The sequence below is a fragment of the Malaya genurostris genome, chromosome 3 (assembly GCF_030247185.1).
Source record: "Malaya genurostris strain Urasoe2022 chromosome 3, Malgen_1.1, whole genome shotgun sequence".
Lineage (NCBI taxonomy): Eukaryota > Metazoa > Arthropoda > Insecta > Diptera > Culicidae > Malaya > Malaya genurostris.
Window position 1 is genome coordinate 262,515,816 of NC_080572.1, and position 24,977 is coordinate 262,540,792.

Sequence of the window (24,977 nt, forward strand, 5' to 3'; positions counted from 1 at the left end):
TATTTACGTTCACCGATCCTATCAACATAAATGAAATAAAATGTTTAAAGCGATAATATGTTTGCGTAGTACATAAATCTTCCGAAATACGTTGCAAATGAATTTATTAGCAAATATCGAATTTACTCCGGAACTGTTTCATTTACTTCGAAACTCTTGTGATTATCGATCAGTATAAATAAAAAGACTACAGACTATCTAGCATGGCAAAACATACGGCATCATAATCCTTTAAATTCGCTTTAATTAGTAGTCTGCCATGTTACGATGGAATTAATACTAAACTAAATACTGTTATTCAGAATGTAATATACGGCATCAGAAAAACAACAAACAACTTAGTCTCATATCGTAGCAACGTCGATGTTGCGTTGCCAGATATGTTTTTTTCATACCATTTTAACCTGTCTGTTTGAAACCAAGGGATGGGCTAGGCCAACTTATGTGTTAGGTGAACCAAAAACATTTGATGCATTTGTATGGGACTTAGGGGTATTATTATTTGTATTTGGTTAAGCTGCCGACTCTCGTAGTTTATTTTTCAGAACTCGAAGGCCGATTCTCTGCTTACAGGACAATTGTATAAAAAAAGGAGCGTTTCGAATCGCGGTTCGAGCAAACGACAATGGATTTCTTAAGCCAGCATCAAGGTAGATTTTTTTTCTCCTATCGAAATCATTGTCGAAATAAAAGTTTGATAATTCTGAGATATTCAGATGAGATTCTCTCACAATTTACGAATAAAGCATAAGTATCATACATTTTTGCGAGCATGGTTTCCCCAGTCGAGTGTGCATCGAAACTCGTACATACACAAAAATATCACAGTTACATGAATTGTTATGTGAATATTTTCACCTTACTTACCTAGAAACTGTTTCCCCATAATGGAAAATAATGCAGAAACAACATAGGAACAGATCTTTTACCAGAAAAGCATCTACTAAAATCAGGCGCGTATACATGAGGGGAGAGATTAACACCCTCACTCCCCCTCCCTGGTCTCACCAATATAATGAAAACACACCACGAAATTTTTTTTCTGGGTACGCGCCTTACTAGAATAAACCAGTCCAACGAGAAAAATTTTCGCGAAAATTTTGTGAATACTCATTAACTGTAATTTCCAAGGCAACTATGCTTATTTCAAGATTTGTTAATCTGAAAAAGAGGGTTCTGAAAATAACGAGTTTGATAAAAAATAATCAAATTATATAACGGGTATGAAATCATTTAGCTTTGAAAGATTGAGTCAGTGTTCCGCAGAAATCACCTCTGTCTAGTTGCGTGCGTTTGCCCGAATTACCCAAAGCTAGGGGTTATCCCTCAGTTAAGTCCGAACGAACGGCAGCGAGGTCGGACAGCAGGTCATTAAAAACGATGAGGCGTAGCCGCATTAGACCTTTCCAATTCGCAGTAAATTAGAACAAATTCTATTAAGCAGCATGTAGATCTGTTATGCCAAATAACTATCATGCCAAACGATATTATACCAATAATACTATTTTAGCGACTAATGCCTTCGAGTTTATGGTTTTCTGGACTTTGGTACATTCTGGGAATTTTTTTCTTGATTTTATTACTTTCTAGAATTTGTATTTCTGGAGATTAGTACTTTCTGGGCAATAAATTTCTGGGGACAAAGCTTCGGTTTTTTATGTTCTGGAGAATGGTTTTCGAGGAAATGTTATAGAATCGAAATAGCTTGTCAACAAATTTACAGGAATGTACAAGTAAAATGTTTTTAGTATTATCAAAATATTTATTGAAACAAATTAATCCACTAAGGAAAATCAAGTATCAAGTTTGTTGTTTCAAGCAACAATATTTGCTATATTAAATCAAATTTTCTTTAGTCACTATTTCAGTAAAACAAATCGTTGCGTGAGACCCACATTTAGCTACCTAAAATTCGACCCTAACTTGTTTGATATATTCATCCAAAATTAATTTCTGTATAACTTTTTCTCCACAGAAACTGGGCACGCTGGATGTAAACTCATCGAAATTTTAATAGGTGTACCTTGTGGTGTTAAGATATTACGGTGTAATTAGCCACTACCTTTCCTGCGCACATGTGTCAGCATTGTCTTGTTCTGTCAAAAGTGCATGAGCGCTTTTGCCTCGTTACCACTAGTACATCGAGAAAAAAAACGATGGTAAAGACATATAGTTACCACGACGATACTTTCGCTCTTTGTGTGGTCAGGTAATAATTTTCAAAAAATCTCAATAGTTTCGCAAGATAGTCTAAAAATTGTATGCTCAAACGGTGGTAAAAATATCGCCGACAACAATGGAAGACGATTGGGGTAAGTGATGAAATCAATAGAAGAGGTTTTTGTACGTAGAAAATTTCGCAGCAGCAGGAAAACTTCTCTAGCATTAAATGTGTTGCGTGTCCTCGCAAATAGTTTGGGTTAAAGCTGATGACAGTGAATGATGACGAATCCTTTCTATATTTTTAGAGCAATTGAGTGAACGGGAGAAGGTGGTTCCTCCAATAAAGAAAGCTGTCGTTAACAAGTGGGACGGCGAGGATGAAGAAGAGGAAGTGAAAGTAGGTTCCATTCGTCTTGTTTTTTTTTCTATTTGTAGAAGGTTCTTTCCTTGCTGATATCGAAAGAGCAGTGTTGCCAAAACATTTAATACGGCAATATGATGAATGTTTTGTTCCTTATTGTAGGACAGTTGGGAAGATGAAGATGAATTGGAGGAAAAGAAGGATGAAGAGAAAATTGAGACTCCTAAGGCAAAACCGAAGAAAACATTGCAGCAAAAGATTGCCGACAAAGAGGTAAGTTTTTCCTGTACCAGTATTTCCAATAGTGATGAAAATATGTTCCTCTAGAAACTGAAGCAAGAAGAGCTAGCACGGCGGAAAGCAGAGCAGGAAGAAGAAAACTTAACCCCCGAACAGAAATTAGCTGAGAAACTTCGACTTCAAAAGCTTCAGGAAGAATCCGATTTGAAAACCGCGTTGGAAACCTTTGGGGTAACCACACTAGCCGGTGGGATCGATGGAATGCATCCTACCACTAAGGAAGAATTTGTTGAACTAGCCGATGCCATCACGAAAAAGCTCTCAAACTACAAAAGTGATCCAGAGTACACTAACTTTCTCGAGGATTTAGTCACAAAAATATTTGCTAGCTGTGAGTACAATCTGAAATTCTATGTTACTCAGAGTGATGTTTTTTCTGTTGTTCAATTTAATTTTCAGTACCATCCGCCAATATTAGAAAAGTTAAAGGAATTCTAGATAATCTGTTTCTAGAGAAACAGAAATTGGAAAAAGGTGATAAGCCCAAGAAAAGCAAAGGCGGTAAAATTAAGGCTAGGTTACGAATGGATGGTGAAAATGTAAGTAGTTGTGTCGGCGTTTGTTCAATCATTGCGGTATTATATATTCATATATTTTCCAGACAAACTTCGATGAATATCCTACTAAATACGATGACTACGATGAGTTCGATGACTTTATGTAACATTCGCTTTGAAGAACTACATAGCCAATGCAAAGTTTGTGGTGGATTCAATACCATTCAGAAACAATAGAAATAGCTGAGAGTTTGAAAAAAGAACAGCAGGAATTATTTTTCAGTAAAATCAATTATTAGATAATATTGATGCTCGATCAAAATTCATTTTATATTTGTTACATGTTCTAGTGCATTCTAATGCAACCATAAAAAAAAATTCAAAGTTTTCAAATCAGTTATCCTCATGTATGTTGACTCCTTTAACAGTAACAAACGTTAATTAGAAACAATACAAAATTCAACAATTGTATTATGGTGCAGTAGAAGCAGAAAATGTATGGAAAAAAAATAAACATTATTACACACCGCCACCAACGCAGAAAACAAACGCAAAATACGCTAAAGCTTTGTACGATCGAATCTTAAGAGGGTCCTTGTGTCCTAATGTGTAAATAAAAGAAAATCTATGAGTTCGTCGTTACAAGCAAGTATCAGTAATTTTTTTTTTAAACAGAAAGCCGTTAAGTGTTATGAGTCCCGTTCCGTCTCAGGACCTTCGGGCACGGGAGACTGCAAAATTACGGGTATCTATATGGTCCATAAATGGCCTTTACATGAGACGATATTAATGTCAATACAAGGAAACGATATTGTCCGAAAATCAAAACCACTCATCAATTCAACAATACTTTTCGTTTAATATGTGCAATGAACTCTCAATGTTGCCAAATATGAAGCTCTAATCACTAGATTTTTTGGAAAAATGCGGACACAAGTTACCAAACCAATTGACAATACTTTGGATTTATACTTGCATATCAGTCCCATATCATTTTCGAGTTAGCTTTGTAGATGAAGTTCGATTGCAGTAATAGTGAGATTCAACATTTAAGACTATTCCAGTCCACGGAATACGCTTTCGGAAGTTTTGGAAATAGTCGTTAAAAACTGGAAAAAGAAGCACTCTATCTTTTCTTCAAGATGGCCAAATATTTTTTCACTAACTTATAGATTCAAAGGAAAAGTCATAGTTTCATACGGAATATCTGATTTTGTTGTGGATACTACTTGCAAGCGAATTGCTACTTGGTGATCACCTTGCCAAATAACTGTTAAATTTCTTACACACATCGGAATTTCTACTTGGATGTCTGTTCTCTGTGCTAAAACATTTATTAGATTTCTTCCTTGGTCATTAGTATTGTGTGCTTATCAAATAACCTAATAGTAACTTTCAAACGAGTTCAAGTCTTTCGGAATCGATTCCTTCATCCCCGATTTTATTGTATTGAGAAACACTAGAATTTATCGGTTACTTCACATATAACATAACATTACTCGAAATGGAAATGTTCAAAATTACGTTTTGTCGTTTACGCCACTTATACCGTTGTATGTCCGGAATCAGAAGTGATTAGTGGCCTTTTAATGATCGTGTAAGGGCCGCTACTGCCATTTGATCTTCGAATTTGGTCCATAATTCAATAGCAACTTTCAAATGAGCCTAGAATTGTTAAAATCGGCTAAGTCATCTCTGAGTGAATTGATAGTTTGTCGCTTACGTCACTTATACCATTATATCTCCAGAGGTGACAGCCATATAAGCTTCAAACTTAACACGTTGACTGCCACGACCATATACGGAATATACGAGTTATCTCGTAGTTTGGCAGTCAACGTGTTAATGAATCGTACAATAGTTAAGCTTGTTAAAATCGGTTCTCCATCTCCGAGAAAATTAAGCGGTAAGATAATAACCTCTTTTGTCCTTTATATCACAGAACCAGAAATGTCATTCGTTTGTTCTTTGAACTTGATCCTCTCCAACGAGCCTAGTCTTGTTAAATTCGGCTCAGGCATTGAGCGGTAAAGAATAACGTGTTTTGTCGGTTATGTCACTAATACCATTATATCTCCTGAACCAGAAGTGACAGCCATTTGATCTTCGAACTAGAGTGACTATAATCAAAGTGACGACAGCTGTTCGTCAGAACTTTACAGAACTTCCGTAACGGGAAGCTTATTTTACCATACAGACGAAATTATTTTTACCGTACTCGGAGACTGCAATCCGATTTTTTTCGGAAATGGCTGAACCGATGTTCACAAACTTAGATTCAAATGAAAGATCTCTCGGTCCCATAGCCTGCTATTGGATTCAAACTTACGACTCAAGAGTAACGGGGTAAAATGTGCAAAAAAAACTGCACTCGATTTTTTCAGGGACAGCAACTCAGATTCAAATAAAAGGCCCCTTACTCCCATAGCCTGCTATTGAATTTCACCCGGACCCGACTTCTAGTTCCGGAGTAACGGGGTAAAATGTACACAAAATAATATACTCGATTTTATCCAGGACCGCTGACCCAATTTCTACAAGCTTTCGATTCAAATGAAATGTCTGGTAATCTCCGGTATTACAGGTTGATAAGTATAAACATTTCATTTTCAATACCATTTTTAAATACAGGACACTGGAAAATCTAGCAAAATTCTTTCAATTAGCCATAAATTTTTTTTTTCAATTGAACAGGTTTGGTTAATTGTTATTCGCTCCCAGTTCCGAAAGTGACTCGTGTACTCCAAATCGGAAATCACTCAAAATTCTCTTAAATGACTGGACAGATTATCATAAACTTAGTTTCAAATGAAAGGTATTATGTTCCCAGAAGTAGGTGTAGAATTGTGTCCAAATCCGAGTTTCGGTTCCGGAAATACAGGGTTAAGTGTGTGTGTGCGAAATTGCTGCCGGTTATTTAGAGTGATAATGCAAATAAAGATTTTTTTTTTAATTTGACTTAAAATTATTCCAATTTGTAGGTTGTGCTAGTTGCTGGGTTTCAGCTATCCCATTCTCTAGCTCTCTAGAAATAGTGAACAAAAACTCAAAAATGGAGCTCTCTTCATTTTCTCAGAGAAGGCCGAGTAGATTTTCACAAAAAGCCTTGGTATTACACTGCCCATACTCACATATCAGTCCCATATCGATTCTCGCCAATTTTGAGTTAGCTTGAGGAATGAAATCTAGCCTCAATATAGTCTCAGAAATTGCAATAAAAGTCGAGGATTTGTTCAGTAAAATGTGAAAAAATATCAACTCATGTCTATCCCATATGCAAAGTACTCGCATGTCAGTCCCATTCAGTGCAAATGTCAATAATTCATTTGTTGTAATATTGGAATAGCAAAGTTGTATTACCGATATTTCATTTAATAATATCATGATTTAGCATTAGGTAGCACAATAAATAGAAAAACATCGGAAACAAAATTTTGATCGTCTTTTTCTCGACATGCCGATTTTCCACACAGTTGAAACCGATTCTCGAGCTCGGCATTTTGAAATCCCGAAGTAGATCGGCAACACGACATTTTGTTGATTGTTCAGTAATCCGCTTGCTCTTTTCCGAAATTCGTTAAAGTAATATGCTGATATCTCAGTAAAGCGCGTACTTTTACCGAAGTTTGGCCTAATTAGGTTTTTTTTATCATGACGACACAAATGAACAAGTATTCATCCTTGACAGTTCAGCGGTACTGTTTACAAACAAGCTTAAACAAAAATCGAAGAACACATCTCAAACAATCATCTTCACACTTTGCAACTAGTGACTTTCATTTAATAAATCTCAAAAACAAACCGTATTCAATCGTGAACAAATGTTTTAAAACTTTATTTAAGCGATACGGACCGTAAAAGGTCTTATCCAATTTGCCAATAAACAAACAAAAGAAATTTCTGTTTACAAACAGTACTGCTGAACTGTCAAAATGTGTTCATCCGAATGAGGTTAGCAGTGACGGTAAAAAACCTAATATTATGCTGAACTTGTTAGTAAACAACAAATATACCGAAATCAGCAAATCCGTTTGCCGAGATTTCGAACAGTGAGATAGTTTTTACTGAAACTCGGTGAGAGACTAGTCATCTAGTGTCTCTTTTCGATTTTGCAAAGCATCACATCGCCATTGCTCGTGGAATTGGAGAACATGTGTATTGGATGAAGGAAAAAGATTTGTATATTTTATGAAAAGATAAGTGAAGTGCTTTAAAAATTAAATCGATCGCACACATCTTAATGGAAAATAATTTGAAAAACAACTTTGTTTTTATTGATTGTTCGCGTCAAAATTTTTTGAGCATCCCTCGAAAATTTCCTCACTTCTGAGCGCGGAAGAAGAAATGTGACTGAATTACTTTTGGAACGAAATTTGCTTTTCAAATGAAGAAATATATAACAATATTAAACGAAACAATTATATTTACAACTCATTCAATATTACAGATTATGCTATTTTGTCCCATTCAAGCAGCTCACAGCTGCACTACGGACCACATCTCGCCGTCTTTTTTCAAGCCATCGTTTGCCGGTCCTAGAACACTTTTTGCAACGACTTTCACTGCTCCAGGCCTTAGGTATCTATCACTCACTTCCACAAGCTGTTCCTTGCGCACCGATAGTACTGCGTCCCGATGTTTTTCGAGTCGCTTTTCACTGATTCCATGGCGGAAAAGCTCCATTCCTCGGTCCATAGGTGCAATCGGAGCATCCAACTGTTGCAGTACCCCTAGCTTAGCCTCGAACAGAGTCTGTTGGTCAAGTTTTTCCAAATTCTCGGTCGTCCACTGGTGAGTGCGGTCAAACACATCCAGAGTCACTCGAGCATTCGGATCTCGGTAGCTAAAGAAATTGAACAGACCGTCGGTGGAAATTTTAGCACCAGCTCCATAAGCACCGTTTTGTTCGCGTACCACCGGTAGCAGATATTTGGCAGACAGAAACTTGGTCAACACTTTGAGTGGCGCGTAATCAGGATGAGAATACGGAACGGTAACAATCGATTTCGCACAGTAGTTAACCGGTATGTTCATGATAGTATGGCGACAGGAGGGACTCAGTTGTTGCGAGGCATTCCACGCTGCTTGATTTTCCCTAGAGGGAATGTTGGCGATAAACCGTTCATAATTTGCCAGAACATCCAACTCCGAGTCACGGTCATAGTTGAGGGCGCATCGAAGGCTGGATGTGGCGAATAATGCTTCAGCAACGGATCTAATCTTTTCCAGAATTTGTTCCGGAGTATTTCCAATAGTGATGAAAATATGTTCCTCTAGAAACTGAAGCAAGAAGAGCTAGCACGGCGGAAAGCAGAGCAGGAAGAAGAAAACTTAACCCCCGAACAGAAATTAGCTGAGAAACTTCGACTTCAAAAGCTTCAGGAAGAATCCGATTTGAAAACCGCGTTGGAAACCTTTGGGGTAACCACACTAGCCGGTGGGATCGATGGAATGCATCCTACCACTAAGGAAGAATTTGTTGAACTAGCCGATGCCATCACGAAAAAGCTCTCAAACTACAAAAGTGATCCAGAGTACACTAACTTTCTCGAGGATTTAGTCACAAAAATATTTGCTAGCTGTGAGTACAATCTGAAATTCTATGTTACCCAGAGTGATGTTTTTTCTGTTGTTCAATTTAATTTTCAGTACCATCCGCCAATATTAGAAAAGTTAAAGGAATTCTAGATAATCTGTTTCTAGAGAAACAGAAATTGGAAAAAGGCGATAAGCCCAAGAAAAGCAAAGGCGGTAAAATTAAGGCTAGGTTACGAATGGATGGTGAAAATGTAAGTAGTTGTATCGGCGTTTGTTCAATCATTGCGGTATTATATATTCATATATTTTCCAGACAAACTTCGATGAATATCCTACTAAATACGATGACTACGATGAGTTCGATGACTTTATGTAACATTCGCTTTGAAGAACTACATAGCCAATGCAAAGTTTGTGGTGGATTCAATACCATTCAGAAACAATAGAAATAGCTGAGAGTTTGAAAAAAGAACAGCAGGAATTATTTTTCAGTAAAATCAATTATTAGATAATATTGATGCTCGATCAAAATTCATTTTATATTTGTTACATGTTCTAGTGCATTCTAATGCAACCATAAAAAAATTCAAAGTTTTCAAATTAGTTATCCTCTTGTATGTTGACTCCTTTAACAGTAACAAACGTTAATTAGAAACAATACAAAATTCAACAATTGTATTATGGTGCAGTAGAAGCAGAAAATGTATGGAAAAAAAAATAAACATTATTACACACCGCCACCAACGCAGAAAACAAACGCAAAATACGCTAAAGCTTTGTACGATCGAATCTTAAGAGGGTCCTTGTGTCCTAATGTGTAAATAAAAGAAAATCTATGAGTTCGTCGTTACAAGCAAGTATCAGTAATTTTTTTTTAGACAGAAAGCCGTTAAGTGTTATGAGTCCCGTTCCGTCTTAGGACCGTCGGGCACGAGAGACTGCAAAATTACGGGTATCTATATGGCCCATAAATGGCCTTTACATGAGACGATATTAATGTCAATACAAGGAAACTTCATTAGATTGATGAAAATATTGTCCGAAAATCAAATCCACTCATCAATTCAACAATACTTTTCCTTTAATATGCGCAATGAACTCTCAATGTTGCAATATATGAAGCTCTAAACACTAGATTTTTTGGAAAAATGCGGACACAAATTACCAAACCAATTGAATTGACGGTATTGACAATACTTTGAATTTATACTCGCATATCATTTTCGAGTTAGCTTTGTGGATGAAGTTCGATTGCAGTAATAGTTAGATTCAACATTTTCGACTATTCCATTCCTCGAAATACGCTTTCGGAAGTTTTGGAAATAGTCGTTAAAAACTTCAAGATAGCCAAATCTTTTTTCACAAACTTATAGATTCAAAGGAAAAGTCTTATAGTACGAAATATTAGTATCATACGGATACTACTTGCAAGCGAATTGTTACTTGGTGATCACCTTGCCAAATAACTGTTAAATTTTTTACACACATCGGAATTTCTACTTGGATGTCTGTTCTCTGTGCTAAAACATTTATAAGATTTCATCCTTGGTCATTAGTATTGTGTGCTTATCAAATAACCTAATAGTAACTTTCAAACGAGTTCAAGTCTTTCGGAATCGATTCCTTCATCCCCGATTTTATTGTATTGAGAAACACTAGAATTTATCGGTTACTTCACATATAACATAACTTTACTCGAAATGGAAATGTTCGAAATTACGTTTTGTCGTTTACGTCACTTATACCGTTGTATGTCCGGAATCAGAAGTGATTAGCGGCCTTTTAATGATCGTGTAAGGGCCGCTACTGCCATTTGATCTACAAATTTGGTCCATAATTCAATAGCAACTTTCAAATGAGCCTAGAATTGTTAAAATCGACTGTGTCATCTCTGAGTAAATTGATAGTTTGTCGCTTACGTCACTTATACCATTATATCTCCAGAGGTGACAGCCATATAAGCTTCAAACTTGATGAATCGTACAATAGTATAGGTTTCAAACGATCTTAAGCTTGTTAAAATCGGTTCAGCCATCTCCGAGAAAATTAAGCGGTAAGATAATAACCTCTTTTGTCCTTTATATCACCTTTATAACACGGAACCAGAAATGTCATTCGTTTGCTTTTTGAACTTGATCCTTTCCAACGAGCCTAGTCTTGTTAAAATCGGCTCAGGCATATGTGAAAAAATTGAGCGGTAAAGAATAACGTGTTTTGTCGGTTATGTCTCTAATACCATTCCCAAGTAACAATTTTAATATTAATAAATACTTGTAGCTGTCTTCAATGCTACATAATAAATCTTGCATTAAAACTTTAAACTCCACGAAAGCCTACTGAAAACCTCTATAAGAGCATGTTCCTGCCAAGTGGACAATTCTTCATAAGGTTTATAAAGCAAAGTGAAGAATTAGCATAAACCTGCGTTAAAACTTCAAATTCAAGAAAATTTTGAAACCAGCTTTACGATCAACATTTAATTTATTCGGAAGGAATGAATTCCGCTATGACTAAATTGTCGTTTTGATAATATTTTTCATGGCTATGTGTGTGTCATGTCTGCTTTGAATGCAACCAGTAAGAATATATTAGATTTTATTTACAAGTTTGAGGTTTTTTCCGAACGTAAAAACTTCATGCGCTTTTATTTTTATCGTGAATGTTTGGATAAAAATAAGAAATATAACTAATCGCCTTGAAATAAATGCAGTTTTTGCGAAAATCTCCATGATTTTTGAAAATTATTTTTCGTGATTCTTCGTCATTTTTGTATAAAACTATTTCGTGGCATTATAACTTGTGTATACGTTCTGAAAATAAATCATTACACACTTAATTTTTAATGCTGAATCTCGGCAAAAAAATGCCGAGATTTGCACAGCCGATAGATCGGTAATCATCTCAGCAAAATAATAATTACTGAGAATCTCGGCAATACCAAGTTTGTTAACTGTCAATTATTGCCGAACTTGTCAGCAGCAATTTTGCTGTTAACGATCATGATCGATTAATGAATTGCCGAGTCATCAGTAATCGAAGGTAGAAAGGATTTTTCTTTATTATCGTATGAAATAAATATCACAAAAGCTAAGATTGGGGGAAAAGGGTGTTTTATTGATGTCCATTTTAATGCAGTATACAAAAAAGCAAAACAAACCTCTAAAGAAAACATCACGGTTAAAGAAAATTATTTCCAGTGCTCTTCAATGCATTTACCTGAAAATAAGAAGACTTTTGTAAGTATATATGAACAGCAGAATTTTTTATTTCACTTATCTTCTCAAGAAATATAAGAATCACTTATCTCATCCGATGTAAATTATTTTCCCGCTCCACCAGCAATGGCTACGTGGTGTTTTGCAAATTCGACAAGAGACATTAAATGACAAGTGCTTCACCGAGTTTCAGTAAAAGCTATCACACTGTTCGAAATCTCGGCAAACGGATTTGCTGATTTCGGTATATTTGTTGTTTTCTGACAAGCTCAGCATAATATTATTCCAAACTTCGGCAAAAGAACGCGCTCAACCGAGATATCAGAATAATACAATAACGAATTTCGGAAAGAGCATATGGATTACTGAACAATCAGTAAAATGTCGTGTTGCCGATTTAATTCGGTATTTCATCATGCCGAGCTCAAGAATCTGTTTTAAGTGTGTAGAGCCCATCATTTTTATTCGTTTTTCCATTTCGAAGTATATTTGATGTCAATAAATGCTACGGTATAGGACATCATAATGGCGGCCATGAAATTTTCTTTAATGCAAATTACGCTTAACCCAAGAAGCAATAAATCAAACAGCCCACAACAAATGTGTCATAAATGTACTTCAGAACCCTCAAATTTGCTCTGAGTGAAACTGTCATCCAATGAACACGCACACACACAAAACTAGATTTATGAAAGAATTTACCTGACAATAATGTTTTAAAGAAAATGTTTGAAAGCAATATTAAGAGTGTTTGCATGGTTTTATTCTAGTACACGTTGTTATATTTTTAGTCCAGTTGTTAGTCTGGGTAAAATGTTTTATAGAAGCTTTAAAAACTATGATATTACTTGTAAAAAGAGACATTTATTATAGTCGTCATAAAACAGGTAGTGATTGAAAAATCAATTACAAAACTCCTATAAATTACAACCAAAACCATTAGGCATTCGAATTGTTACTTGGGATTATATCTCCTGAACCAGAAGTGACAGCCATTTGATCTTCGAACTAGAGTGACTATAATCAAAGTGACGACAGCTGTTCGTCAGAAATTTACAGAACTTCCGTAACGGGAAGCTTATTTTACCATACAGACGAAATTATTTTTACCGTACTCGGAGACTGCAACTCGATTTTTTTTCGGAAATGGCTGAACCGATGTTCACAAACTTAGATTCAAATGAAAGATCTCACGGTCCCATAGCCTGCTATTGAATTTTATTCGGATCAAACTTACGACTCAAGAGTAACGGGGTAAAATGTGCAAAAAAAACTGCACTCGATTTTTTCAGGGACAGCAACTCAGATTAAAATAAAAGGCTCTTTACTCCCATAGCCTGCTATTGAATTTCACCCGGACCCGACTTCTAGTTCCGGAGTAACGGGGTAAAATGTTCACAAAATAATATATACTCGATTTTATTCAGGACCGCTGAACCAATTTCTACAAGCTTTCGATTCAAATGAAATGTCTGGTAATCTCCGGTATTACAGGTTGATAAGTATAAACATTTCATTTTCAATACCATTTTTATATACAGGACACTGGAAAATCTAGCAAAATTCTTTCAATTAGCCATAAATTTTTTCTCAATTGAACAGGTTTGGTTAATTGTTATTCGCTCCCGGTTCCGAAAGTAACTCGTATACTCCAAATCGGAAATCACTCCAAATTCTCTGAAATGACTGGACAGATTATCATAAACTTAGATTCAAATGAAAGGTATTATGTTCCCAGAAGTAGGTGTAGAATTGTGTCCAAATCCGAGTTTCGATTCCGGAAATACAGGGTTAAGTGTGTGTGTGAAATTGCTGCCCGTTATTTAGAGTGATAATGCAAAAAAAGGTTTTTTTTAATTTGACTTAAAATGTTCAGTTGCTGGGTAAACGAACCAGTTTCAGCTATCCCATTCTCTAGCTCTCTAGAAATAGTGAACAAAAACTCAAAAATGGAGCTCTCTTCATTTTCTCAGAGAAGGCCGAGTAGATTTTCACAAAAAGCCTTGGTATTACACTGCCCATACTCACATATCAGTCCCATATCGATTCTCGCCAATTTTGAGTTAGCTTGAGGAATGAAATCTAGCCTCAATATACTCTCAGAAATTGCAATAAAAGTCGAGGATTTGTTCAGTAAAATGTGAAAAAATATCAACTCATGTCTATCCCATATGCAAAGTACTCGCATGTCAGTCCCATTCAGTGCAAATGTCAATAATTCATTTGTTGTAATATTGGAAATTGAAAATTTTGATCGTCTTTTTCTCGACATGCCGATTTTCCACACAGTTGAAACCGATTCTCGAGCTCGGCATTTTGAAATCCCGAAGTAGATCGGCAACACGACATTTTGTTGATTGTTCAGTAATCCGCTTGCTCTTTTCCGAAATTCGTTAAAGTAATATGCTGATATCTCAGTAAAGCGCGTACTTTTACCGAAGTTTGGCCTAATTAGGTTTTTTTTTATCATGACGACACAAATGAACAAGTATTCATCCTTGACAGTTCAGCGGTACTGTTTACAAACAAGCTTAAACAAAAATCGAAGAACACATCTCAAACAATCATCTTCACACTTTGGAACTAGTGACTTTCATTTAATAAATCTCAAAAACAAACCGTATTCAATCGTGAACAAATGTTTTAAAAATGATTCGTATCCGAGCAGTCGTCCGCGATACACTTGTTGTTTTTTCGCTCCGTATCGGGACGGTATCGATTACAAAACCTCGAGTGCGAAGGTGTTTCCCTAGCAAGGGCTGGAGGAAACATTTTTTTGTTCTCTTAGATCCAGTGGTTGATCGAGTGATAAACACCGGCAGCAGACAGTGGTATACACACTTGCTTGCGACCATTTCTACCTGTCGCTTCAATAGCATCGGCACCAGCAGTGAGTGACTGGATCATCAAGGTCACGCGAGAGAAATAATCCAAGCAAAGGACCAACTCACCCATCAGCTCAACAAACCATACCGGTGAAGTAGTTTTTTTCATTTTATATTTCAACTTTTTTCCTACTTCTCACTATCCTATCTATTTTTTCTATTTTCCTTGATAGTGTGGGAGACTTTGTTTCTCCTGCACAAAAAATATGTCTTCCGATGAGGGGAACCTCGGGGAAGATGATGATAAACCTAGAGATGAGGAACGTTTGGATGAATATCCTGATAGTGATACATCTGAAATGGATATCCCCGCTCCCCCTCTGGGAAAACCACCAATCCGTCAGAAGGTCTATCAGGATGACGGATCGGATGGCCCGTGGGTGGTTTACTTCCGGCCCATAGCTAAATCCCTCAGAGTCCTCAATATTTCTCGAGATCTGACTAAACACTACTCGGCAGTAAAACACATGGACAAAGTATCTCCGAACAAACTGCGCGTTGTCGTGACTGATCTAAAACAAGCAAACGACATTGCTACCAATGAGATTTTCACGAGGTAATATCGCGTCTACGTACCTTCTCGGATGGTGGAGATCGACGGTGTGGTCCACGAAGAAAGTTTAACTGTCGAAGATCTGATGAAGGATGGGATTGGCCGCTTCAAAAATCCCGACCTTCAACCAGTGAAGATATTGGAGTGCAAGCAATTGCACTCTAAATCGACACAAGATGGAAAGTATCATCCATCAAACTCTTTTCGTGTGACCTTCGCCGGTTCTGCACTTCCGAATTACGTTGTAGTGGGAGGGGTTCGTCTACCTGTTCGGTTGTATGTACCGAAAGTAATGCACTGCTCAAACTGCAAACAGATGGGACATACGGCTCAAGTCTGTTGTAACAAACCACGATGTGGTAAATGTGGTGAGGGACACAGAGATGACTCCTGCAGGAAGTCAATCGAAAAGTGTATTTACTGTGGTGAGAATCCGCATGCTCTTTTTGAGTGCTCTAAATATAAACAACGCGAGGAAAAGCTCAAGCGAACCGTGAAGGAGCACTCCAAACGATCTTACGCGGAAATCCTCAAACGAGCTACTCCACATATCTCTGACAACCCATTCGCTTTTTTGTCGACTGACGCTGATGTTTTAAATGACCCCGACGAAGGACCTTCTTCTGTTCAGCTAGGAACAAACAGGAAACGACCAATTATGTCCTCTCCTAAGCTTCCTCGCAAAGGTCTTAAAATACTAGAAACTAAAATATTAAAACGGAACCAAAACAACAATGTCACAGAGCCGAAGCCAATACCTCCTGGATTTCGAAAATCGAATTACAACCAGGAATTTCCAGCACTTCCAGGGACACTGAAAAACCCAAGTGATCCCAAAACACAACCAGAAAACCCGACAAACGTTGGATTACTGAAACTCTCTGATATCGTGGACTGGATATTAACAGCCTTCAATATAACTGATCCTCTTAAAAGTATTCTAACGGCTTTATTACCAACAGTAAGAACATTTTTAAAACAGTTGACTGAACAATGGCCCCTCCTTACAGCGATCGTATCTATCGATGGCTGAAATACCTACAGAAATCGAGAATATGATCACTATACTCCAGTGGAATTGCAGAAGTATCATCCCAAAATTAGATTCTTTCAAATTTTTGATAAATTCGCGTAACTGCGACGTATTTTCATTGTGTGAAACATGGCTCACTTCAAATATAAACTTTGACTTCCACAATTTCAACATTATACGCCTGGATCGAGGAGACTCCTATGGAGGGGTTCTTTTAGGGATCAAAAAGTGCTATTCATTTTATCGAATTAACCTCCCCTTGATCCCGGGCATTGAAGTTGTTGCTTGCCAAATCAGAATTAGAGGCAAAGATCTTTGTATAGCTTCTATCTACATACCTCCCAGAGTCTCGATAGGGCATCGACGACTTGCAGACATCATGGAGCTTCTTCCCACTCCGCGGTTAGTTTTAGGAGACTTTAACTCGCATGGTACGGGGTGGGGCTGCCTATATGATGATAACCGTTCTTCGTTAATTTATGATCTGTGCGACAACTTCAATATGACAATTTTAAATACGGGTGAAATGACACGCAATCCAAGACCGCCAGCCCGCTCTAGTGCGCTGGACTTATCCCTTTGCTCGACATCACTACAGCTAGATTGCAAGTGGAAGGTAATCCCTGATCCCCACGGTAGTGATCACTTGCCGATTTTGGTTTCAATATCCACTGGTGCACAAACACCGACATCAGTCGATATGACATATGATCTCACGAAAAACATCGACTGGAATTCCTACTCGATCGCGGTATCCCAAGCTCTTGAAACGAAACAACCAGATTCGCTTGAAGAAGAATACAAATCCCTAGCTGACTTGATCCTCAACGCCGCGATTCAAGCCCAGACCAAACGAGTACCCAAAACTACAATCACTACGCGACCTTCAACCCCATGGTGGGATAAAGAGTGCTCGGAAATATATAAAACAAAATCATCCGCGTATAAAAAATTCGGGAACAGTGGCAAGCGCGAAGACTACGAAAAATATGCATCATTAGAAAAGACCATGAAAAATCTGATTAAAGCAAAAAAAAAAGGTTACTGGCGTCGGTTCGTCAATGGCCTATCTAGGGAAACATCGATGACCACTCTGTGGAATACAGCCCGTCGTATGAGAAATGCAACCACTAATAACGAATCCGTAGAATATTCAAATCGCTGGATATTTGACTTCGCCAAGAAAGTTTGCCCGGATTTTGTTCGGGAATCGAATACCTATCGCGTCGCGTCCTCTCGATACACTGAAAACGATACCCCCTTTACGATGACGGAGTTTTCTCTTGCCCTCTTATCGTGCAACAACAATGCCCCAGGGCGTGATAAAATTAAATTCAATTTGCTTAAAAATCTTCCCAATATCGCGAAAAAACGTCTGTTGAACTTGTTCAACAAGTTCGTCGAACAGAACTTTGTTCCTCAAGACTGGAGACAAGTGAGGGTTATCGCTATTCAGAAACCGGACAAACCAGCCTCCAACCACAACTCGTATCGGCCGATTGCAATGCTTTCCTGTATTCGGAAACTGCTGGAAAAAATGATTCTGTTTCGTCTCGATGAATGGATGGAAACAAGTGGCTTGCTTTCAGATACACAATTTGGCTTCCGTAAAGGCAAAGGAACGAACGATTGCCTTGCGCTGCTTTCTACAGAAATTCAAATGGCATTCGCTCACAAGAAGCAAATGGCATCAGTATTCTTGGACATAAAGGGGGCTTTTGATTCAGTTTCCATAAAAATTCTCTCGGAGAAGCTGCACAAGCATGGTCTTTCCCCACTTTTCAACAATTTTTTGCACAACTTATTATCGGAAAAGCACATGTTTTTTACACATGAAGACTTGACGACCTCACGAATTAGTTACATGGGCCTTCCCCAGGGCTCATGCCTCAGCCCCCTTCTTTATAACTTTTACGTCAATGACATCGATGAATGTCTTGAAAATTCTTGCACGTTAAGGCAACTTGCAGATGATGGCGTGGTGTCTATTATAGGATCCAAGTCTACCGACCTGCAAGGACCATTACAAACTACCTTAGACACTTTGTCTACATGGGCTCTAAAGCTGGGTATCGAATTCTCCACGGAGAAAACTGAGTTGGTAGTATTTTCCAGGAAGCGTGAACCTGCACAACTACAGCTTCAACTAATGGGTCAAACCATAGCTCAGGCCTTCACATTCAAATACCTCGGAGTCTGGTTCGATTCCAAAGGTACCTGGGGATGTCACATTAGGTATCTGAAACGAAAATGCCAAAAAAGAATCAACTTTCTACGTACAGTGACCGGGACTTGGTGGGGAGCTCACCCAACAGATCTTATAAGGCTGTACCAAACAACGATATTGTCAGTGATGGAGTATGGATGTTTCTGTTTCCGTTCAGCCGCGAAAATACACTTTATCAAGCTGGAGAGAGTCCAGTATCGTTGCTTGCGTATAGCCTTGGGTTGTATGCAGTCGACTCATACGGGGAGTCTCGAGGTACTGGCGGGAATTCTCCCGTTGAAAAACCGTTTGTGGGATCTCTCATATCGACAACTCATTCGATGTAGCGTCTTAAACCCGTTGGTTATCGATAACTTTGAACGGCTAGTCGAGCTTAATTCTCAGACCCGATTTATGACATTGTACTTTGATTTCATGTCACGTAACAATAATTCTTCTTCCTACAATCCTCACAGTGTTCGTTTCTATGATACTTCTAATTCTACGGTGTTTTTCGACACATCCATGAAAGAAGATATTTATGGAATCCCGGATCACGTATGCCCTCAAGTGATCCCAAATATTTTTAATGACAAATTTATGGCGTTTTCGTTTTTAATTTGCACTACACCGGTGTAGTGCTACACTGAGGCATGAATAAACGAACAAAAATGACGAAAACATAAACAGTAACCATTGACTACAATAAACGATTCCATTGCACAGAGCTACACCAAACTTTTGATGAGTGCTACACCAGTGGTATCGGTGCAGAAAAAGTGTAGCACTGGTGTAGTGCAATTGGTAAAAACGAACGGTTTCAGTGCAGCTTTCGCTACACCAGTGTAGTGCAATTTAAAAACGAAAACGACATTAGAGAAGTCGACTGTAATAAAATGTTTTACACTGACGGATCACATCTCGACGGGTCCACTGGCTTCGGTATTTTTAATGAAAATTTCACCGCCTCCTATAAACTCAGTGATCCGGCTTCAGTTTACGTCGCAGAACTAGCTGCAATTCAGTATACCCTTGAGATCATTGAAACTTTGCCCACAGACCACTACTTCATTGTATCGGACAGTCTCAGCTCTATCGAGGCTCTTCGCTCAGTGAAGCCTGGAAAGTACTCGCCGTATTTCCTGGGGAAAATACGGGAACAACTGAGTGCTTTATCTGAAAAATCATACCGGATTACCTTGGTTTGGGTCCCATCACATTGTTCCGTAAGGGGTAATGAGATGGCGGACTCACTGGCCAAGGTGGGCGCATTACAAGGTGAAACCTATGAAAGACCAATCTGCTTCAATGAATTTTTCAGTCGTTCTCGTCAAGAGGCACTCGTCAGCTGGCAAACCTCCTGGAATGATGGATATCTAGGACGGTGGTTACATTCCATTATACCGCAGGTATCGACGAAAGCTTGGTTCCGAGGGTTGGATGTGAGCCGGGACTTTATTCGCACAATGTCAAGACTTATGTCCAACCACTCTTTGCTCAAAGCGCATCTTCATCGTGTTGGCCTTAGTGAGAGTAATCTTTGCGTTTGCGGAGACGGTTATCATGACATCGAGCATGTTGTTTGGGTGTGCTCCGAGTATTGCGACGTCAGACTCCAGCTAATTGATTCCCTTCGGGCCCAAGGTAGACCACCTTATGTTCCAGTCCGTGACGTTTTGGCAACCAGAGATCTCCTTTACATGACCTACCTCTATAACTTCCTCAAAGCTATAAACGTGCAAATCTAGTTCCCTCTCTTTCTCTTTCTTTCTTCTACAGTGGTCCTACCCCAAACGAACTAAACACTGGTCAAGCTGAATTGCTGGAAACCATCCATAAATGACACACCAACATCAAAGTACACCAACAAAGCATCCGAGTTTAGTATAGTCTCTTCCTCGTTACAATCTGGAGAACGTCGAGAACCCGGAAATGCAAAGTGTGTTTAAAAGATGCAAGCTATTAATGAATGATTTGTAATATCAAAATATGTTCAAAATCAATACAGTATAGGTCCCACCCTCCTGACACTCCTTTACTAACTCTAGGGGAGCAGGTCGCCCCATAATACGGCTTCCACTCTTTTCCACCTAACAACAAGACAATCGGCCACGTTAAGCTAACGCAAATGAGCCCAATAAAAATTTTTATTATAAAAAAAAAAAATGTTTTAAAACTTTATTTAAGCGATACGGACCGTAAAAGGTCTTATCCAATTTGCCAATAAACAAACAAAAGAAATTTCTGTTTACAAACAGTACTGCAGAACTGTCAAAATGTGTTCATCCGAATGAGGTTAGCAGTGACGGTAAAAAACCTAATATTATGCTGAACTTGTTAGTAAACAACAAATATACCGAAATCAGCAAATCCGTTTGCCGAGATTTCGAACAGTGAGATAGTTTTTACTGAAACTCGGTGAGAGACTAGTCATCTAGTGTCTCTTTTCGATTTTGCAAAGCATCACATTGCTATTGCTCGTGGAATTGGAGAACATGTGTATTGGATGAAGGAAAAAGATTTGTATATTTTATGAAAAGATAAGTGAAGCGCTTTAAAAATTAAATCGATCACACACATCTTAATTGAACATAATTTGAAAAACAACTTTGTTTTTATTGATTGTTCGCGTCAAAAATTTTTGAGCACCCCTCGAAAATTTCCTCACTTCTGAGCGCGGAAGAAGAAATACGACTGAATTACTTTTGGAACGAAATTTGCTTTTCAAATGAAAAAATATATAACAATATTAAACGAAACAATTATATTTACAACTCATTCAATGTTACAGATTATGCTATTGTGTCCCATTCAAGCAGCTCACAGCTGCACTACGGACCACATCTCGCCGTCTTTTTTCAAGCCATCGTTTGCCGGTCCTAGAACACTTTTTGCAACGACTTTCACTGCTCCAGGCCTTAGGTATCTATGACTCACTTCCACAAGCTGTTCCTTGCGCACCGATAGTACTGCGTCCCGATGTTTTTCGAGTCGCTTTTCACTGATTCCATGGCGGAAAAGCTCCATTCCTCGGTCCATAGGTGCAATCGGAGCATCCAACTGTTGCAGTACCCCTAGCTTAGCCTCGAACAGAGTCTGTTGGTCAAGTTTTTCCAAATTCTCGGTCGTCCACTGGTGAGTGCGGTCAAACACATCCAGAGTCACTCGAGCATTCGGATCTCGGTAGCTAAAGAAATTGAACAGACCGTCGGTGGAAATTTTAGCACCAGCTCCATAAGCACCGTTTTGTTCGCGTACCACCGGTAGCAGATATTTGGCAGACAGAAACTTGGCCAACACTTTGAGTGGCGCGTAATCAGGATGAGAATACGGAACGGTAACAATCGATTTCGCACAGAAGTTAACCGGTATGTTCATGATAGTATGGCGGCAGGAGGGACTCAGTTGTTGCGAGGTATTCCACGATGCTTGATTTTCCCTAGAGGGAATGTTGGCGATAAACCGTTCATAATTTGCCAGAACATCCAACTCCGAGTCACGGTCATAGTTGAGGGCGCATCGAAGGCTGGATGTGGCGAATAATGCTTCAGCAACGGATCTAATCTTTTCCAGAATTTGTTCCGGAGTATTATTCTTCGCCAGATCCTTCATAAATGCAATGTGTTCGATACCCATTAACTGTTCCCGAAGACGTCCTGATTCAGTGACTAGTCCGTTTGCGTTTTGCATTGCGTACATATGGCCGGATTGTGCGATCCCCACCGACAATTCGGACAAGTAGTTTTCCAGCAACATTTTGAAACGCGAGGCGTCAGTGAGATCAATTTCATTGAAAATTTGCTGTAGAATATCAAATAACTGGGGAACGTTTTTGTTTAGGGCGTATGATCCAAACAGAACACCAAACTGGTACCTTTCTTTGTCGTCGATGTTTTCCACCAAATGAATGCTAAAATTGATGCCCGCTGTTCTGGAGTTTACCATCTGATCGAAGTCCCGGTAGTTCAGTTTTTCAGTGCCAAATTGATTGATAACTGCATTAAAGAGAGGAATAAGCAGCTTTTGCTCTTCTGTGAGGGTTTTAGCATCTAAAATTCCACGAAAATAAGTAACTCCATTGGTGTCAACTGTACAAGTTAGAGTTTGGATGTTTTTAATAGTTTGCTCCTTTATGTCACTCTCTTCGCCAAACTTTCGTATGTCGTCAATCTTTAAGCATGGCAATACTTCTGTATTAGGAACTGCCTGTTGTGATTCAGACAATTTCAAACCATCTTCGTAAACTTTCAGAAGATCATCGTCTGTTAAGTCGTCGATTTTTTTCGTCAAATTTTTCTTCTCACTGTCGTTAAATTTACTTTCGTATAGTTTATCCGGGGACATAGTCATCGTCAATCGGTGCTTATTGTTCCTAAAATAGTACTTGACTTTCTTCTGAAGATATGCTGGATCACGTTCTAAATTTCCTTTCAGCTCGTCCACCAGCAAGCTTATGTTGAGTGATTTGAACAAATCTCCCTTGTGGTTCCACAACGGAGTTAAATTGAACAGCAATCCCAAGCCAAATTTAGTCGATTGATGTTTTACATGTAGCTCGATATAATGTAGCACACTTTCGAGATGACTTTTCTCGAATCCTTTCTCGATAGCTTCGTCTATAGTTTGATCGAATATTTGCTGCACTTTTTTGAAATCCTCCACCGCAACATCTTGCAGCCCTACCACAAACATCGTGTCCCGTATATTAGGATCGTACCCAGTCAACTGATTGTAACCACCAGACAAATTTGGTTCGATTAGACTTTTGTAAAAGTATGAATTCGGGCCCTTGATCAATAATTCACTCATTATATACACAACGAATGTTTCATAAACATTAGTAATGTCCGCCATCAGATATCCGATCGCGATTTGATTTTGACGCTCCAACGGTGCTCCCATTGTGTCCAATCGACTATGTACGTGATGCTGCTGGGGAACCACCCAACGCTTCTGTGCCGGAATTATGCTGTAACTGTTAAACAACGTTATGTTTTAGCTATTTTGTTTTCATATTCAATTTACCTCGGGTCAATTCTATCGAAATCATTTAGATATTGTTCGTGCACAAATTCCATTGTTTTATCCAAATCAAAATTTCCGTAACTAAATATCCTGGCATTGCTCGGATGGTAATACTTGCTATGGAAGTTTACCAAGTCCTCGTGCGTTAGTTTCGGAATCTCCAAAGGATCACCACCAGATACATAACCATAAGTATGATCCGGTAGAATCTTGTTGAAAAATTTCTGTCCAAACAATGCCGAATTTTCGCTGAACGCTCCTTTCATTTCATTATACACCACGCCCTTGAACATCAGCTCAGAGTTCTTGTCATTTAAATTTGAATGTTCTAAGCGCCAGCCTTCTTGCAGAAAGTCCAGATACTTCAAATTCGGTCGGAACACGGCATCTAGATATATCGACTGCAGATTTCTGTAATCAATCTCATTCATAGATGAAAACGGATATAATGTGTAATCTGGTCCTGTCATCGCGTTCATGAACGTCGCCATACTTCGATTCAACATTTTGAAAAAAGGATCACGCACCGGATAGCGCTTTGACCCGCACAGCACACTATGTTCTAAGATGTGTGGAAGGCCGGTGGAATCAAACGGTGTAGTACGGAAATTGATCGAGAAAACATTATTCGAATCATTGCGATCAATATGCAAATATTCCAATCCGGTTCGTTCATGCTGGAACATATACGCGGTCATGTTGAAATCCTGAATGTACTGTGACCGAATGCAAACGAATCCATTATAACGGTCTCCCGGTTTATAGCGATCTGAAGCTTTAGTGTTGGACAATACAATTGGGTTAATTTTAGGAATCGATGCAGTAGATAAATTCCGTTTCAGAGCCGAATACCGGCTGCACGCAAGTTGACGAAACATAATGCAAAGCACTGATCTGAAGTTTACAAAAAAATTATATAAGCCTGATGGAATACATTTAAAAAGGATATTTACCTGCGTATTTTGAATTATCCTCGAAATAATTAATATTGAACGTTAGAATAACTGATCCAAAATTGTAACAGTGCCACAAAATATTGCTTCCGATTTCTTTTCTGTCTGCTAATGCAAAATCGAGCTCCAACACGCAATCCCTTTATTTTTTCGATAAATAAATCGCGAAATTGACATTTTCAAAGACCCGGCAGCAGCGTTGCCAGGTCATTTTTTCAAAAATCAGAATAAGGCGAAAAAATCTTACC

General features: G+C 38.4%; 3 protein-coding genes across 3 annotated transcripts; 2 read left to right on the top strand and 1 right to left on the bottom strand.

The window, feature by feature from the left end:
* Positions 1-2,091: 2,091 nt before the first annotated feature.
* On the top strand, positions 2,092-3,970 carry LOC131437837 (eukaryotic translation initiation factor 3 subunit J). The gene is made up of 6 exons (XM_058607453.1): positions 2,092-2,312; positions 2,469-2,560; positions 2,687-2,797; positions 2,852-3,155; positions 3,224-3,363; positions 3,426-3,970. The coding sequence occupies exons 1-6, from the start codon at positions 2,297-2,299 to the stop codon at positions 3,486-3,488; spliced, it is 726 nt and encodes a 241-aa protein (XP_058463436.1). The 5' UTR covers positions 2,092-2,296; the 3' UTR covers positions 3,489-3,970.
* Positions 3,971-8,361: 4,391 nt separating this feature from the next.
* Positions 8,362-9,717, top strand: LOC131434308 (eukaryotic translation initiation factor 3 subunit J-like). The gene is made up of 4 exons (XM_058600974.1): positions 8,362-8,502; positions 8,599-8,902; positions 8,971-9,110; positions 9,173-9,717. Exons 1-4 carry the CDS (start codon positions 8,362-8,364, stop codon positions 9,233-9,235), a joined length of 648 nt encoding a protein of 215 aa, XP_058456957.1. The 3' UTR covers positions 9,236-9,717.
* An 11,775-nt stretch (positions 9,718-21,492) lies between these two features.
* LOC131439517 (presequence protease, mitochondrial) lies at positions 21,493-24,925 on the bottom strand. Its single transcript, XM_058610644.1, has 3 exons — positions 24,730-24,925; positions 23,777-24,670; positions 21,493-23,726 (listed from the first exon to the last, which is right to left on the bottom strand). The coding sequence occupies exons 2-3, from the start codon at positions 24,652-24,654 to the stop codon at positions 21,572-21,574; spliced, it is 3,033 nt and encodes a 1,010-aa protein (XP_058466627.1). The 5' UTR covers positions 24,655-24,670; positions 24,730-24,925; the 3' UTR covers positions 21,493-21,571.
* Positions 24,926-24,977: the final 52 nt, after the last annotated feature.